This window comes from Passer domesticus, chromosome 10, assembly GCF_036417665.1.
Source record: "Passer domesticus isolate bPasDom1 chromosome 10, bPasDom1.hap1, whole genome shotgun sequence".
NCBI lineage: Eukaryota > Metazoa > Chordata > Aves > Passeriformes > Passeridae > Passer > Passer domesticus.
The window spans coordinates 9,498,118-9,517,384 of NC_087483.1; the positions used below are offsets into that span (position 1 = coordinate 9,498,118).

Here is a 19,267-nt window from a genome sequence, read left to right on the forward strand (position 1 = left end):
ATAGGAGAGGGATTGCTAGACAAGGGAGGAACAATCAGCAGTCCAGGATTTTTCTGTGGAAAATCTCAATCATAGGGACTCAGGGAAATCATCAAGTTTAAAGAGTTAGAAGCTGTTTTGCTGTCATGGAAAAAGTCTAGTGAAAGCACAAAAGCCACCTTCTCCTGAAAGCTTTGTCTCTTGGAGACATGGAGAGCAGGGACATCCATCAGGAGACTGAGGGGTAGAAAGATAAACAAGGGACACAGGATGGCAGGTGAAGCAGGTGAAAAGAGAAGTGCCTCCATTGCCTGGTGGCTAGTTTACAAAAATAAATACATTACAAAGGGAAACCTTTCAGTGTGGGAAGATAACATCCAGCTGATCTCTGTTCCATTAGGGCACAGCTTAACCCCAGGAGAGGAAAAAGAAGATCAAAGAAAAAGATTAAAGGAAGCAGTTTTCAGTTTTAAACTCGGTCTTAATGTGATGGAAAGGAAAAGTAAGAACAGCTGAAAGACACCCAGGGTCAGGTCAGGGAGAGATGCCTTGGCTGAAGGTACTGCGGTGTTTTCCGTATTTGTCTGCTTTATTTTTAAACACCCAGAGCCTTTGCTTGAGCAACACTTCCTTGAACAAAAAGGAAGCAGAGGAGAAGAGAAGGGCTGTAAAGAGAGAGGCTAATGGGGTTGGAAAAATATGATCTCCCCAGCCATGAAAGTCAAAATTGCTGTTTGAAACTGAATCCTCCTGGAGTACTACACAGGCATGGGGGAAAAGGGGAAGGGAGGGAAGGAAAGAAAGATTTATTACTTAAACAGAACTAAAATTCCGATGAGAAAAAAGACCGTTCGATCCATATCCAAATTTCAAATCAACAGCAGGTCTGAAACTGGGCTTGTTATATTTCCCTCTCCTTTGCATGCATAAAAAAGACAGGGAGGTGGACTGTGTTTTAAAGGGGAAAAAAGTCCCTTGATCTCATGAAGCCCTGAACTCTTATATTCCATTTATAGCTCTAGCTAGAATGACATCCCCCTTGATTATCAGGCTGTCCAATCCAGCTGCATGTGTCAGGACTGTATGAGGCACTAAGTGAAATATATATATGCCCTTACAGGGTTTAGCACATCGGGTCCACCTCCAGGGTACAGGCTGTAGCTCATTCTGACCACTGCTCCTCTCCCAGGAATCACTTGTTAAGTGGTTTTTTGTTTGTTTGGTTGGGGTTTTTTTAAAACTTTTTTTTTTTAGGGCACTTTTACTTTCCAGTTTCAGCAACACAAAATGGCACCAAAGAAGGACGTAAAGAAACCAGCGGCGGCCGCGGCACCAGCGCCTGCACCAGCACCAGCAGCAGCACCTGCACCAGCCAAGCCCAAAGAACCCGCCATCGACCTCAAGAGCATCAAGGTAAAGGGGACAGCGTGGGCTGAGGGAGCCCGAGGGGACAGGGAGCAGAGTCCTGCCTGGGAGCTGCACTGAAGCCGGGCGTGAGCTTGGTTCCGGTTTGGGGACTGCAGGGAAATGAATGAGTAACCTCAGCCCATGGATTTGCTGAGCTGCCTGAGCTTTTGATTGTTTTAGTAGCTGTAGGGTGTAAGGCATGTTGCATGATTTAACAAAGGAGTGAAACCTGGAGGTGTTAAAAATATTTTGGAGTGTGGACCTCAGAACTTTTTATTCAATTGGTACCAGTCTCACCTGTTTGGTAAAGATAAATTTAAAATGAACACACAACAAAAAACCCCAGAAATACCCTAAAGTAGGTACATGAGGACAGGAATGGGGTTACTGAAACATAAAACAGAATGTTTTCCCACTGCACTGTACAAAACCCCATCTTTTATAGTTTTAAATTCTTTTCCAAATTTTTGAACCACTTGATGACCCTTTGGTCATGTGCTTTGAGATCAATATGAGTTATCTTTAAAAGAAACAAAACAAAAACAGTTTAAAACAGAGAGATTTGGCAGTTTTGCCTATTTTCTTTTCATTTGCACTGTACAACAAACATTGGTGAGACCACGAGCAAGAAAGCCATGGATAGAAGCATTTCAAGTGATTTCCTCTCATTCTTACATGTTTGCTGAGAATTTATAATTTGCTGCAAATTGAAAGCAGCAAAGAGAAGGAGTCTTTTGGAGGTTTCCCTCTACTGCACTGTCATTTGTTCTCATAATGTCTTTAGATTTTGCATGTCAACCAACAGCACTAACTGTTGCCCTGACCCTTTGAAGAAAAATTCTCCATTTTGGGAGATTCTTTACTTAGGACAGAGGAGAGGGAGGCTAAGCAGTTAAGAGATGAAGAGACAGACTAGTTTCTCTGAGTAGGACTATAAATAGTTATTCTGTACCTACCTGGCAAGCTGATTGGTCCCAGGACCAATTTGCTAAATTCTACATAAAGAATCATGCCTATTATGGGTAAAAGAAGGACAAAGACTACTAATAGGACCTATATATGATGAATTGTATTTCAGATATGTGAACACATAGAGTCCTGAGACGTTAAGCCATTTAGTGAAACTTCTCCAAGTTTACTTAATTTTCCCAATCCATACTCAGTATTTTTCTAAGAAAGTATGTATCTTCTCGTAAGATTGAAGCTGAAACCATTGAGAAGAGGAAAAAAAAAAAGACATTTTTAAATACTTAGAATTTTGAAGAGTACATGAAAAAGCCACTAGTTTTGAGCATACTGCCTGAAAATTAGATTAGGCCTCACATTGCACTAGATGATGGGGAACCAAGCTAGATTTCCTGCTAAACAACTTAATATAATTTGATAGCTTTCTATGTCCAGTAATCAGGAGAAAATAGAATTTTGAACTCCATTGAACATAGCTAATCTATCTTTACACAAATAATAATATATTATCAGCTAAAAAATGTCAAATTGCACTCTGAGGCATCTTTGCAGTTCACTCCTTTACCCAAAGGAAATAGCAGTAAGAAATATACACTGGTAGAACAGAGAACTCTCCAGGCTTTGTCATAATCAGACTGATAAAAAAAGATACAATTTAGGGAAACTTTATTTTGAAAGATACCAGACAAAATATTTTATTCCAGGGTCCCAAACAGCCATCATGGGTTGTTACCCCTTTTCCTATTTTTAGAGTTCAGGCAGTGAAGGGAAACAAATTCAGGTTACAAGTCATTTGTCTAGGATATATAGCAGAGTCAGGAATCAGTTTTCTGAGTCTTAGCCCAGTCCCTCAATTATTTCTCAGTCCTTCCATTCAATCACCAAAATCTCAGCATGAGCACCATTTCCAGCAAAACTTTGGAGGCAGGGAGTACTGAAAAACTAAGGTTTTGTCTGGGATTCAGTGAATAATCCTGACCCAGGGCTCTTTGCAGTGATTTACCAGACATGGAGACAAAACCTACATCACTACACAAGGGGGTCCAGTGGGATGTGCTTCACTCCTCAGTGAATTAGCAGCCATGCCAGAGCTTGCTGCTTAAGAGAGGTGACTGGGAATGTCAGGCTGCACTGCCACGATGATTTGGGGAGCCACACAGCAGCTAAACACACAGAAAGGCTTTGTTAGCTTTTTTCCAAGCCCCTTGGTACAGCTGGGGTGGGTAAGGGGAGAGGTGCCCACCAGGGCTTACAGCAGCCAAATAAACCACATGTGGCTGTGCACTTCATTCTTAGTTGGCATTGCAAGTCATAATAGCCTCCAAAACCAACATGGTGCTTTACAAACGTGAGTAGTGATCCTCCTGGTGGTACCTCCCCACTCAGATGCCCTTCTTGGCCCATCTGCAGGGAATCTGGTTTTCTGGACTTTTTGGAGTACACATTTTGCAACTTTGGAGCTTTTTTCCCTCCCTCCTTAAGAGAAATCAAGCTGAGTTTGTCTATCACCATCAGAAGCTGTGATAAAGTTGTGACAGGTCATTCACTCTTTTCTGTTCTTTTGAAATTAACCAAATTAGAGCAAATATTTGGTGATTTGCTAGTGCCAACAGCAGCTAATATAAGACGTTCTATTTTTCAGCAACATCTATTGACTATAAAACTGAGTAACAGGAATACCCAACTGGCAGACTCAAATCTCTAAACTCAGCCCTTTTACAGCTCACCTTGGGCTACAATATAACAACCATAAGAAGAGAGTAAAGGCAGGGATGAAGAACTTGGTTTTTAATGGAAATGTGAAGACCTATTTCCCTCTACTCAGGGAACAGCTTAAAAACTCAATCTTTGCACAAGCCTTTCCAGACCAAATGTATATTTCCCATTTTCCTCATTACTAACATGTCTTGGATTTGTATAGGCACAAAAGTTAAATATTAAATGAGAAGAGAACATGGCAGTGGAAGCAGCTGAGAGCCATCACTAGGAACCAACCATGACTAAAATCAAAATAACCATATAGATAATTTTTCTTAAGAGACCCTAAAGAATTCTGCAATTAAAACTGTGGCCCAGGACACTCCTAAAACCACAGCTTATGTGTTTATCAACCTTCTTCTCCCACACAAGCCTGAGTGAGAAGAAATGTTTGACTCATGAAAAGTACTATTGTGGGTCTATTTCTGCAACAACTGGGATGAAACATGAATGAAGCAGATGTCTCATGCTTGGTTTTGCAACTAACACAGTGGGAAATTGATGAATTTCCCATTGCACAAATCTGTATAACTTAGTTCCTATTACCAACAAGAAAAGCATGTTGGGTTTCTGGTGGAAATCTAAGGGTCCTTCCCAGCACATGTAGCCAGCCCTTGGATAGAGCCCAGGCTCCTAAAACCAACTAGGATGTTCTGGGATGCAAATGCTGAAGATGCTGAGGGCAGTGCTTCACAGGCATCCGCTCTGCAGATGGTGATCTGAATGTCTGGTGCCCTGTTCTGGTGTCACACTAGCTCCTTTACTTCAAGGATACAGCTGAGTATCTTCTCTTGAGTAGAGACAGAGATTGGGCAAGTGTCCACACTGGAAGTAAGGTTCAGGGGTACACAAGGCTTCCTATATCTGCATTTTCAACACTGAAATCCCAGGACATCAATTATGCCATGCCCAACTGCAGATCAGCCACCCAAATGTTTAGAAGACAAACAATTAAAGGCTACCAACTAGTAAAGACTTGCTAAAATCTTGTGTAACTGTGTGATGCATGATGATGCCTGTTGCATGAAAGCAAGCCTGTGATTGTTTCTAACTGCAGAGCTGTTAAGGCAGTAAAAAGTGTTTCTCCAAGCATCCTTATTTCTTGTTACATTCACTACTTAAGTAGGTCACCTCTGAAGAGATATTGCTTTGGATATAACCAGAGAGAGAGAAACTCACTAAAATGCACTGACAGAAAGCTCCTGGGCTAGAGGGCAAGCAGCCCTGCAAATGTCAGCTGAAGCACTTGGAGAGCTGTTGTGCTGCAGACAAACTCTACATGAAGCCATGGAGTGAGAGCAGGAATGTCAACAGTGGCTTTGCTTTTAGCAAATAGCAGCTTTTTATTTGAAACTATTGGCTCAGGTCTTCAAATTGTGCCTGATCTTTCTCCAGCTATGACTCCAGAAGGATGCCCTAGGACAGGTGATCTGTTGGACAAGGTCACCAGTCCCAAGTGTCCTTACAGGTAGGAAGGGGACAAATGTCAATACGAATTTGGTCTTAAGAGATGTAAAGGGCCATCTGATGGCATCCCCACCAGTTTCCTGCTACTGCTTTGAGCCAGCACCATCCAGGATCCAGCCCAGAACAGCCCCAGCCCCTGGCTCTGTGGACCTCACCACTGACACATCACAGCCCACGTTGCTGACAAACCCAGGAAAGACAAGGCACAGTGTAAAGGTGTCCCAGGACAGGCCACTTGGACAAGGACTGCTGCACACCAAACATCCTCTGGGCACACTGTTGGAAACTACACACAAAGCCCACAGCTTAGGTTTGTTTACAAAGTTTTCGGAAGAACTTTGCCTTCCCAAACTGCTGCTAAGCAAGGAGCCCATCAAAAGCAGAGACTACCTGCATATATTAGTAGACACTTTTCCTTAATGTTGCTAACTGGAAAAATTGTTTGAAAAATAATGATTTTTTTAAAATTTAAACAAGATCCATTCTTAGTAATTCACAGCTTTAGCAGCATTTAAAAAAGAATACCTGTAGCCTTTGAATGGTCTGGTGAATGGCAGACTTGGGTAGAAATAGTAGAAAGCAAATTACACAAAATGTAATATTTTAAGAGCTCACAAGGTAACTCCAAGCTTAACAGGAGTTACGTGACAGAGGAGCCTTAGTCCCATCAAAACAACCCCACAATATTTCTAAAATACTGTTTTAAGCCCCTTCAGAGCACAGAGATGTTGTAAAAGATAGTAACAAGATACTTGAGTTAATCTTACATAAGGCAAGAAGAAGGTGACAAATTTAGCCAATGACAAGCAGAGAAAGAAGTTGTCTGTAAGGAGATCTGAAACAAGCAACCTGGAAATTTGCCCTTGTTTCACTAAGACTTTCTTACATCTTATACCCACTGCCAAGAAGCACTTTCAGCTGGCTGATTTACCTCAGAGCAGAGCACTTAAATGTCAAGTAGCAAGGGTTTAAATTACATTAATACTCTAACAGTGCCACTGGGAGGCACATTAAAACAAGAAATCCCTCCAAAAGCAGGGCTCCAGAGCCTCACATCTTCAGTATCCCCTTGATTATGCACATTCCAGCACAAAAGCAATTAGAAATGGGACATGTTTACAAATGAGCACAGTTGAAGGCACTTTCCCCCCTGAAGCTAAAGAAATGTGATCAAGAGTGCAGCAAGAGCACATATCACACCCAGACATTTCAGAAGGGCACATTAGTTAAACGTCAAGGCTCATCCAAAAGTTTCTGCACAGCTGCAAAGTAACTGTGACGTTTTAAAAAGCTATAAACTGGAAAGTTACACAAAATGCTTAGGAAAAAGGTCAAATTAATCTGCAGTCAAGTCATTTAAACTCAGAGATATTTCTGAACTAGTCTTTCAAACCTCATAATGTCTCACACATGCAATTTTCTCTCCTGTAATAATGGGGGTTGTTTTTATTCTTTCTTCAATTGTGTTTCTAGGCAGCTCTGTTCTCAAAACAGACCTCAGTTTCTCAAGGGCTCTTCTGCTTCTAATGTTTCTCTGCCTCATACAGCGGGAAGCTAAATCCATCAAGCTGTTAATTCTTACTTAATTGAGAAGCAGCCTCTCTAAGACCTGTGGCATTGATTGCACAAGTTATGGGACTGTGGTGAGGGATGGGAAAAAGAAAACCTGCTTTTCAGAGGGGTTTGGAAGCTGTGTAATCCTGCACTCAGTGATGTCTACTAGAAAAGGTGTGCTGCTGTATTAATCAAGGAGCAGACATTAATAGTGAGCAGGTATATAAACTACTGTAGGCACAATCCCATCTTAACTTCATTAAAAAAAAAATTAAAAACCCTCCAGTTCTAAATAGAAGGCTAAATATACTATGAGTATCCTAGGAGAATCTCAAATTTCCTCCTCTCTGATTTTCCAAGATATCAAATATGTCTTAGTCTCTTTTAAAGAGACAGTTTTCCTTTAAATAGCTGGTAATTCTCTAATAAACTCCTAAGATTATTCACCTCTTGTCATTCATCCAAAAGGTAATAAACAAATGGAGCAGCTTAATGTTTGAACTCCCAGCAGCTCCTTCTCCCAGGGCTTTCCATCCTGTCCAGACCTTTCCTGAGTTACAGGGAGCACAAGGCAGCTGCCCCCCAGCACAGCTGTGCCCAGTTCCAGTGCCCACCAGGCTAAAGAGGTGAGCACAGCATCACACTGCAAAGCTTGGGGCCCTAAGGCACAGAAAACAGTGATTTGTGGGAAATCTGGAACTTTGATAATAATTTGGAAAATTTTGTGGATTGGGTCTTCATTTAGCTGGTGAAAAAGAGTTGCATGCAACCCATCAGCCCCACTCTTTAACTGGGATCTGGTCAGAATACCTCTGGCAAGAAATTACTAGAAAGTAGTCACAGACAATGCAAGGAACAAAATAAAATTTAAAAAACCAAACTCAAAAAACACACAACCTTTGGCACAGATAGCCCTCTGGATAATAACTCTACCCATAAATAAGGGCTATATGAAGTTAGAGAAATCCAAGTCATTCTGGTCTTTCCTGTGTGTTGCAGTTGCTTGAACCTTTCATTCTTTTTGCCAGGGGTGGGGCATTCATTTTTTGTTAAACTGAGCTCCCTAAAATATCAAAATCATCCCTAAAGCCTCAAGACTCAGTGTCCTCTGATAGTGCAGAGAACACTGCCAGGATCAGAACAAAGACCAGATCACTACAAAATATTTCTTTTTCCTTTCTGAATTTTCTGAAAGCTCCTTTTGGAATAGGAAATCTCACCTTTAATTTCTTTAAGGAGTATTTGAAATATTTTTAATCTAGGCCATTTTGTAGCTGCCCTTACTGAAAGCAAGTACACTTTAACCCCCCCAACACCTATTGTCTTAGAGCAGGGTGATTCTTAATTTAACTGAATGCAACATGCCCATGCTAGAATATTCCTCCCCAGTAAAACTCTGTCTAGTGAGATTTTATTCAAGGATCAGTACTAAAAGGAAGGGCTGATATGGTGCACTAGTTTTTCCTCATCTGAACTCTGAGCCAAACTCCCATATGGACAAAAGACAATCATCTTATATGTAGGTCCTCTCAGCTGATAATATTCAATAGCCCGTTTAAGCCAGATGACTCATCCAGGTATCTGGTTTTTTATGCCCAAGACAAATGCACTGCAATTATTTTCTGCTTGGCATCTTTTGGAATTAGTTTTGTTGTAGCCAAACATAGAACCTACATGTTCAAGAAAAGGAGTCTAAGTGTTCCCTAAAACAAAAACAAACAAACAAACAAAAAAAACCAAACAAAAACACACAAAAAAATTTAAAATGTCAAATCTGTTTTCAGGGGAACATTTCCTAGTTTCCAGCACTGGAGAACAAGATGCTGAAGGCGGAAAGAAAATTCCACAAAAAGCAACATACTACATTGACCCAGACACCATTTCAGCTCTGCTAAAGTCTTTCAAGAGCTCCTCTATTAATGCATGGGGACTGATGGCCAAGATCTTGAGGAGTTTTCTCATTTGCCTGAATTCCAGCCCCAGCCAGTGTAAATCAGGAGCTTTGCACTGTGCTAAACCTATGTCAGCAAAGCCAGGGCAAAACCATCAGCTCCCTTTCTATGCAGCCACACCTGATTGTGGCTACACCATCATGAACACATCCCTGCAAAACATTTTTGTTATTACAAATAGCAAAAAACTACCAAACCCCAGCAACAAACCAACCAAAAGCAAAGAAGTGTCAGCAGAGCTTTTTTTCATACTCAGTATATTTCCAGATATTTCTAAAAAATTTCAAATCATTTGTCTGAACAGAGCATTTTCCAGCTAAAACGGAAAGCTCAAAAAATCTTTGCAGTTGCATCTTTATTTTTTTTAATAGGAGGTAGGAGGTTAGTATCTCAAATCCACTTAATTTGATTGCTCAGAGTAGAAACACCAGAGAATAATCTGATTGAATTTGATTTTCTCATTCAGAATATTCAACATACTGGAAATACACAATTGTAAAAGTTATGCTTCTCTTCAGGGTAACTAAGCAAGCTACAGGAGAAGGTTTTTCTCACTAATCACATTTCATCATTAAACAACCAGGAGCAGTAACTGCTTAGCAGAGGCAACCAACAGAAATTAAAAGGGGGAATTTGAGTTCAGAACTGGGAGTCTGTTGTTGTCACACAACTATTCCCACCCTGGCTTCATGACACTCTTGATCTTGTTGAGGCAACAGGGAATGGAAGAAGCTTGGAGCAAAGTTTGCCAATCCTTTTACAAGTCATAACATCCATTGAGATATTTGACCTGGTCATGGGGGATGCTGCATGGTGGGCCTTGGTCTTTGCTGCTAAAGAAGCTGCAGCCTCTACCTCCTGCTCCCTGTCTGTAGCCACACCATGACCACCCTGCAACCCAAAAAGCAACACCATTCCCCACTGTGAACAGTCATCCTTCCAGTTCACAAAGGCTTTTGGGGTCCTTAGCTTCTATCACAGCTTCTCCTTTGCCTCAACCTCACAAACAGCTGAGCAGCACCATTTCTGTACACACCTCTGAGCTCTAAACCCAGCACCCTGGTGCCCTGCCTAACCCAAGCCCCAGAGGAAAAGTATCCTAAAGATCCCAGGCTCCTATGAACACAGATTTCCCATTGCCCTGCAGGGTACATCAACACATCAGCCGTTAATTTAATATAATTGGTTCCAAATTACACTGACAATTTTTCCCTTTAAAATGTTAAAAATTTGGAAAATGTGATCAGAGTGTGCAGAGGGAGAGCTTCACAGCAGGATTGTCAGCTTCTTTGTTGGCAGATAACTTTTCTGCTCAGTGTCAACAACTGGAACCCCTTGAGCAGACAGGCAGCAGTACTACTCATCTAATGCTGGGCTCTGGATTATCCATGTAAGGGGTTGAGCAAAGCCCAGCAAAGATGTGAGGACCATTCAGCTGCATCTCACACATCCTGCAAGCCACGTGTGGGACCAGCCAGCTCCTCACCCTCACAGCTCCTGACTCCACAGCTTATCAGAGAAATAGAATCCTTCCCTATAAGGAAGTCTTGGTAGGTCTGGACAAGGAATATCTCCTCCTGATGGTATGGACCCAGAAAGTGCTGACATGAATCAAACTTATTGCTTGTCACTCCCTGCCCCTCTTCAGCCTCCTAAAAATAGCCATCATAAGATGTCTATCAAGACATGGAGCCTCCTGTCACTTTGCCCTAAGAAAGCTAAAGAACTCGCCAAGGGGAGGGACCTCTTCCTTCTGACACCTAATCCAGGCAATGCCGTCAGCACTACCGGATAAATAAGGGGAAGGAAGGCAAGGAAAGCAGGACCACTCTCAAGACCTCTCAGCTAATCCTTCCTGCCTGTCTGCTGCTCTGCATTTCCAACTCAACCATGGTGGGTGCACTGGAAAGCTAATAGTTAGCAGCCAGCCAGTGGAGCTTACAGAAGTAAATAGGGCTTCCTGCCCATGTTAGGTCTTGGCGGGTGGGGGAAGGACAGTCCAGGAGACAGTTTGGGTTTGCTTTAGGTTTTCCTGTTAAAACTTAAAGGTTTTCCAGTTAGCCTCCAGTTCTGAAGCAATAGTAGTGGTGCAGCTCCCACAGCTTCTGAGAGAAGGGTTACAATTTCATAAGCTTTTTTTAATAAATACAACCAGCTAAAGTGGCAAGGAAAAATCATATTTTATATAAGAAAACATCATATATTAGTACTTTATGAAACAATGTACCATCAAAAACTAATTTAAGACATAAATTTTAAGGGAATAATTTAATTTCTGTGTTAATGAAAAAAAGCTGCTTGTTTAGAAATATTACTTCATATTGTATCACTAAAATGGATCTATGCTAAAACAGTAAATGGACCTGATGGTAATTAATTATGTTTTTTTTTAGTTAAGAGTCTTTCTATTTTTGTTGCTTCTTGCCACAGCTCTGTCTTTCCCTGGGATGTAGATTTTAAGGAAAACTTGAAGAATAGTCTTGCTGGTGCAGTTTTTGTAGGAAGTTGCTAGATTAGGTTGCTATGGCCTAACTACATTAGGGAAGACAGAAGTGAAAGCGCTCAGGTACTTCGTGCTATTTACTTTCTCTCAGTGCATTTTCAGCAGTACTAGTTCTCTTTTTTCTCTCTCTTTTTCTCCCCATCTGCAGTCCTTCTCTGCTGATGAAATCAATGGTAAGTGAAATCAAAGTTAAACTTTAACAAGGGGTAGGAGGGGGAACAAAATGGCAACCAAATGCTAAATATTCACTAGCCTTAACAGCTCTTTTGCTATCTGCATTACTTCTGCACATTTGACAGGCCACTTTTTTGCTCTTCTGGAAGATGACTCATGGATTGAGCTGGATGCTTTAGAAAACACACAGGTTCTCCCCCAGCCCCCCTTCCTAAGCTATTTTTTGTGATTGATTTCCTTCCAACAGATCGAGTTCTCCAAGGAGCAACAGGATGGTAAGTTACAAGAGAGCTGATGCGTTTTACATGTGTGTGGGTTCAAAAAGCGCTGAGGGCTCAGACATTAACTTTTATAAAACAATGAGCTAAGACTTCATCTGATATAAATCACCACACTCTTGACTTCAGAGCAGTGATGACTTATGCTGAACAAGAAGGTGGCTGTAGATCTACATGTAATTTATCTGGATGTTTGTTTCCATGCTGTCTGAACTGAGAAGCTTATACCGTGGTACAAAGAGGAAACACATTGTCTCTACTTACTGAACATTCTTCACATGTGCTCCTGTTCTGGCTCTTCACAAAGATGCTGAAAATAAGTCTTGAACTTGACAGTCCCAGGGGAAATAGGCAGAAGGAGGACAACAGAAGGAGGAAGTGGGCTGAAAATTTAACTTGGCTGCAGTGACTTTGTAATCTCACATGAACAGAAGATGCAAGAGTTCTGTATGTCACTTTTGCCAGGACGTGTTCTAAAAGGGGAGGAACAAAGGCTGTTTTACTGTAAAAATATTCTTTAATCGTGGAAATAGTTAACAAATAAGTGACTTGTGTAAACTGCTGCTTACACAATGGCGTGGATATGCTGCGATTCTTGAGCGTCTTGCTGTATTCTTTGATTCACAAGCAACATGTAGCGTCCAAATTTTTTGTTTAAATCTTCTAGAAAGAGATAAAAAATCTGACATGAACAATAGTTCTCACTGAAGATCTGGAAATCTAATTTTATGTGTTTCAAATAGGCTAAGAGATGCATTTGGGCTATATTAAGTAATATTTTAAAATGTCAAAAACCATGAACGCATACATTAGACTGAAGAAAGTGTTTAGAAGGGGAGATACAAGATTCCTTAGAAATTCAGAGGGAGTGGAATAGCTAGAAGCAGGTCTTGAGAGAGCCCTAAACTTTGTGAAGATGAGCCTGCTCTTGGTTACTCCATCAAAACAATAAGGAGAGGCACGGCACAGCAAGTGAGACTGGTAACAATTCTCTTCTTGCAGTCCAAACTCTCTTGGTCACAAAAGAAATCGTTTGGACTCTTCCTTACTTCTTGATTCTGAAAATTTTACAAAAGGATTGGGTGGGTTTATGGGAAAATGGCCTCAATTCAAAGCTGCTGGCAATATTTTGAAAGCAAAATATTTCTTTCAGCTTCCCTGTGCATTTCAGATCATCCAGCTGCTGTAACTTTACAATGGCTGAACCAATGAGCAGAGCAAATAGAAACTACTTGAGAGAGGGAGAATTTCCCAGGAGCAGATATGCCCACCCTCAGTAATTATTTCTATCTGCACAGGCTGATGCACCAGCAGCTGGGTAGTACCATCCTCAGACAGACTTTGAACATGCTTGCTCCAGCACAGGTATAAACTAGGATTGGCCCTTAAAAAAAATAAAAACACACAGCAAAGATATATTGCAGTGAAATGCATGCCTGAAAGACAAAAATCAATCAGTCCTTTCTCCAAGCTGGGGAGCTGTGTTCAGAACCCAGTGAACATAAAACTTGATGGGATTTACAAAATGGAGAAACTCTCCTGTTGGTTTTGCTATTAGCACACAGGCATTGTTTTATACCTTGCTGCAGCTAAATGTCATTGATTTAGCAGATGAAAGATCAGATCATATGGCATAAATCACTCCAGCTCCACCCATCTCAGCTGCTGGAGCTGATATCAGGAAGCTCTGCACTGGTCCAGAAGGCCATAATTTCATACCCTGCAATAAAAGCTGGAAGCAAAGAGAGGTAGCAGCAAAGGGTTATAGGTGTCTCACATGAAACAGTAAGAGGATTAGTTTCAGATGTATTAGATTACAGCCTAGCAGGCTGATACTGTGTATCAGCACTTTTACTGGGTGCCAGCAATAACTCCAAGGTGGTACAAAGAAGACTAAAGCAAATACATTAATACCTGTGCATCATGTCCCCAGCACAAGATGAATGAAAACATGATCCGAAACGTGGCTTCTTACTCCTAAACCTGCCCCAAAGCAGAATGAACATTACCCAGGCTGTGGAACACAAAGCCTGTGTGGCTGCTGGATGAGAGTCATGGCCAAGGAAAAGACATTTTACTTGATTTACTTGGAGCTAAAGCACAGCATCATCAGACACTGCAGTGCAGAAGAGATCAACAGCACAAACCAAGATGCTTTTGACACATGGGGTTCAAAGATAGCTTTTTAGCTATACAGTTGACCTTTGTCCCCTCCTCTTTTCTTAAAGCCACACTTCTTTATCAAATTCTCTAAAAAGCCAAAAAATAGAGTAATATGATTGACATGGGACTTCACAACAGAAGATGAAGGCTGGTAATGCAATGAAAGCAACTATCTGTGCTGATTTTTGTAGGAGAAATGCTTGTACCTGAAGGCCTTGTCCAACAAGGGGAAACAAGTGAACACTGATCACTTGGCAGTACTGAAAGAAGTGAAGTTACAAGGTGAACACACTGGAAATGCACAGGAAAAAGCACCACATGAGTACTTCCACTGGAAATGTGGAATATTCATGCACCTGTAAGAAGCAGGGATAAACTACAAAGAATAGAAAATAAAAGGGAACAAACATGTTTGGACATTCCATTGTAAGGCAATTTTAAGGGAAAACAACAGTAAAAACATTTGAAATCCACCTTCAAGTTTCCTATTAGCACTGTGTACTTGAGGTGCAGGGATTGCAGGCAGAACCCACAGAAGCAGGCAAGGGTTTTGCACTGCTAGGCACTTGACAGTCCCAGTTCTCTGGAGAGACAAGGTAAAGTGGATAACATTTTTACCATCTGCTGCTACATCATGTGAAGGAACATGTTCTTGAATGACAGTGTTGGTAGAGAACTTATCTTTCCCAGTCCTTGAAATAACTACAGGGTAAATCAAAAAGCTATTGATGGCTATTAGAGCCAGGAAAGGCGTGAATGGTAGATATAAAAGTTTAAAAATAGTGAAACCAAAATGTCAGAGGGGAGGAGTTTTTCTTGGGACTATGGGCCAAAGATTCCCCTGGCTAACTCCCTGGAGTCAGTGGAACAGTGCCAGGAGACAGCAGGATCACATCTTTGTCCCTAGGGAGCTGCCTGGCTCAATGTTGCTCTTCTCTTGCAGATTTCAAGGAGGCCTTCCTCCTCTTTGACAGGACTGGTGATGCCAAGATCACCCTCAGCCAGGTTGGCGATATCATCCGGGCACTGGGGCAGAACCCGACAAATGCAGAGATCAACAAAATTCTGGGAAACCCCAGCAAAGAGGGTAAGTGCCCTACAGTCTTTTGGGCTGCTCCTGAGAGGGGGGAACAGCAATCAGGCTACACCAAGAGTCACAGCAGGAGAGAGGGGAGATTTTGCTCTGATGGGGAGCAAAGGGGACTATGCAACACTACATGGCATTTCACTCATTCCTTTGGAAGAGAATGATGCTAATGGGGAAAAGTGGAAAATCTGCATAAGACAGAGAATTCTCTGTAGGGACTGGATTGGTGTCAGCTCAGTGTAGGTGTAGCACACAGTCATTGTTGCTCACAGTCCATTAGTGCCCCAGCCTTTGCTTGGAGAGCTGTGGGTCCATTTCTAACAACTGATCCTCAGCTCTTCAGGTCCTTCCACTGCAAGGACTTCTGCATAAGCCAAGACCTGCCCTGAGACTGGAACCCCACCTGTATATTTCAGCTGACTGGAATGGTCTTCCCAAAGCTCCTACAAACCTGGGCACACTGAAGCACACATTGGTCATTTATTACTGAGGCCATTTTTTATTTCTTTTTCCTCCCTTTTGGAAGAAAAAGAAAGGATAAATACTATAATCCCTACTATAGAAGCAAGTGATCCCTGATTTCAGTCATGCAGAACCATATTAAGACAGGCTGAATTATATTCACATCCCCTGGCCTGGAAAAGACAATTGAGAGGAACATTTCAGAAAGCTTTGGTAACAACAGGAAGCATTGAGGACTAACACAGAGGTGAAATCATACCTTCAAAACTTTCAGTGATTCCAGCAATAACTGACAATGATTTTGATATAGCTGCATTGTAAAATAGGTATTGTAACAACCATGTAATGAAAAATATCTGCTCATCTATTTCCATTTGTTATATTTTGTTGCTGCCCAGATGAAGGCTGGCAATGGAAAGATCCAGGAAGGAGGAAGAAAGAATTAAAAAAAAAAAAAAAAAAAAAAAAAAACCAAACAAAAAAAACCCCAAAACAAACCAAAATGAGAAACACTTGGGGAAGTTCTACAAGTTTTCATTCATAGAGGAGAGGGGTTAGATGGACTAAGCTCGGGAGGTCTTAAACCTCCATTGTAGACATGCCCAAAATTGCTATTGGCAACCCAAAACAATGTAATTTCCTAGTTTTACTTAGTTTATTCTTTTGCTAATAGGCTCTGCCACCACATCAAAGAGACCCTGAGGAGGTCAGTAACATGCGAGCAACCTCAGCATCTTGTCTAAGTCACCTCATCCCACTCTGGTTACATTTTCCTCATTGCTGGGGCGCAGGATTTTTGTTTGACTGTAATCTGCAGTTCCCTCACTCCCCAAATATTTTAACTCAGACAGCAAATTTCATTTTTGAAAGAAAAATATAGCATGCACACAAGCATACGAAGCTTTGTTAGAAGGATCCTGGATGTGAAAATCAGATGTATGTGAGAACTAACTTATAGGATAAGAGAATCCAGATTCTGCAAAGGAACTGTCAACTTTGGAGGCAAAGACTAGAGTAAAGGCTACAAAGGGCTGTGAAAAGGAGAGCTCTCCCACATTTGAGGGTAAATATGACCAAGGAATATCCATACAAATAACTAGCATGTAACAACTGGTGTTTTTTCCCCAGAGATGAATGCCAAGAAGATTACTTTTGAAGAGTTCCTGCCCATGCTGCAAGCAGCTGCCAACAACAAGGAACAGGGCACCTTTGAAGACTTCGTTGAAGGTCTGCGTGTCTTTGACAAGGAAGGCAACGGCACAGTCATGGGTGCTGAGCTCCGCCATGTGCTGGCTACTCTGGGTAAGGGATCGTCCTCTCTGCAAGCAATCCCAAAGTGCTGCTCTTGGGAGGCATGAGAGAGGCAGGAAAGGTAGCCCAAACTGTTTGGAGAGGTAGGAGGCTACCAAGTCAGACAAGACTTTGGGTTTCCTAACTGAATCCACAAAGAAAGCAAACAGAGCTTTGGGGTTCCTACTAAAGACCGAAGGAAAAGGCTAGGCTTATGACATCTAATTCAGACAAGATTATTAAGAGTGATTGTTATTTGATGAATAGAGAGAAAAGTCTACACATCTCAGTGACATAACACAAATGGGCAAAAGTAGAGGATTTGCTGTATAGAAATTTCTTTACTCTCTAGGAATAACTAGAATCCCTAGGCATATATGTCTCTGTCTTCTAAAGAAAGTTAAAATTCACTAAACTCATGTCATATATAGGCGTTTTTTGTCAAAAAATAAGGAAAGGCTTTGGAAAAGCTGTAGGTTTCAGCCTCAGTTCTGTGTGGAAGAATGAAACAAGTTCTCTCCACTCTCAGGTGAGAAGATGACAGAAGAAGAAGTAGACGAGCTCATGAAAGGTCAGGAGGACTCAAATGGCTGCATCAACTATGAGGGTAGGTGCAAGAGTTCAACATCCATCCTACATTTCTCCTTTCTCTTACAGTTTCATTACATTCTCAGGAAAATCAGACAAAGCTCCAGCTGAGTTAGGTCAAAGGCCTTGTGTGTGAAAACAACCATGGCAAAATGCTCATCCTGCAGTCACACCATGCAAAAGACCCCACACAGCCTCAGCAGAGGAGGCTCTTTTGGTCAACACCAAATCTCTGGACTCTGACTTTCTGTAGAGCAGTTGCAGTGATTGTATCCAATACCTACTGTTTTATCACACTTAAGCAAGAAGAGAGTTTGATTTGTACAACATTAAACACGACCAGGCACATATTTTTAATGCTATCAGCTCATGAAGAGCTGTTAATTTTAGAGTTATTTCCCAAGGTAACATTTGCTGTTCCTTCTAACTAGCATATCTGTATTTTTCCCCAGCATTTGTAAAGCACATCCTGTCAGTCTAAGAGGAATTCTCCAGGTACCAAATGGTATGTTCTTCTCATTTGTACACTTAACTTCATCTGCTTGCTATCCATAAAGCTTCTATAGACCCATGGCCAACAGAGGCTACGAAACCATGACACCAACATCTCCCCAACAATATGAAAATAATAAAATGAGACTGGTGTCCAAAAGCAAAGATAGCAGGAGTGCAGGTTCCTTGCTCTTGTTCACAGCCCTGTAACTCATCGGTGTTTAGTAGATTTTTCAAACACAATGCAAATTGACAACCTGAGACATTTATCCTACAAGTACAATTGAGATTGTTTTTAAATTGAAAACAAAGCAACACCTTCCAATAATTTTTAGGTTTATGTTAAGACAGTGGCCTGAATACTCACATAAGCTACTGAGAACAAAATAATCTTCAAACAAAATAATCATCTGAAGAATAATATTGTCACAGAAGAATACTGATCAATAGCCAAAAGAGGGCTTCAAAAGCACAAATTTTTAGAAGTGCTAAAATTATTTAGCACTTCTCCTACAAGTAGGGGAGAATAAAAACAACAACCATTCCCTGCCCCCTAGCCATTATATGCTACTATTTTGTCCAGACAATGGAGAAAAAAACCCCAAAAAACATCACAAAAAACAAACCTCAAAACAGCAGCTGTCTTTAAAATGCAAATAAACTTTTGTGGGCTTATGTGAACTGTCAGTTATTCTATTCAAGGAAATACACATTCCCAACTGTATGAAACAAACACTCAAAAGAGAAATCAAGGGCTCAGTTTGTCATTTTGCAATTGTTTCTTCAGCCAACATTAACTTCAAATACAACTCTCCCATTCCTTCCCAGAACAAGCCAAAATTAGAAAGACCAGATGGCACTCAAGATTTGCCTGAAATTCTTGCTCAGTCTGTCACCATCAACATGGAAACTGCATAGAACTGGATGATATGACTCCAACCCCACCATTTTTTTACCAGCACATCCATGGATATCACCTTTGGTCACTACACTTTCATTGAAAAAACTCAAGCTGTTACTGAAGCAAACTACATGGAACAAACTACCATCCAGGGTCCATCCATCCCAAACATCTCTTTCCATGTTATTTGCATTGAAACAATGTAATTTATTGGGAAAATAAAACATCCATAAATCCTTGTGGTCA

General features: G+C 41.2%; 1 protein-coding gene across 2 annotated transcripts; it reads left to right on the forward strand.

Annotated features, from left to right (window-relative positions):
* The first annotated feature begins 1,098 nt into the window (after positions 1-1,098).
* On the forward strand, positions 1,099-19,267 carry MYL1 (myosin light chain 1). Of its 2 annotated transcripts, none has more exons than XM_064435546.1 (7): positions 1,099-1,392; positions 12,008-12,035; positions 15,145-15,288; positions 16,879-17,052; positions 17,570-17,647; positions 18,081-18,133; positions 18,949-19,267. In XM_064435546.1, the coding sequence occupies exons 1-6, from the start codon at positions 1,267-1,269 to the stop codon at positions 18,107-18,109; spliced, it is 579 nt and encodes a 192-aa protein (XP_064291616.1). In that variant the 5' UTR covers positions 1,099-1,266; the 3' UTR covers positions 18,110-18,133; positions 18,949-19,267. The 2 variants fall into 2 exon arrangements, with proteins under 2 accessions (XP_064291616.1, XP_064291617.1); XM_064435547.1 differs by lacking the exons at positions 1,099-1,392; positions 12,008-12,035 and adding exons at positions 10,860-10,976; positions 11,735-11,759.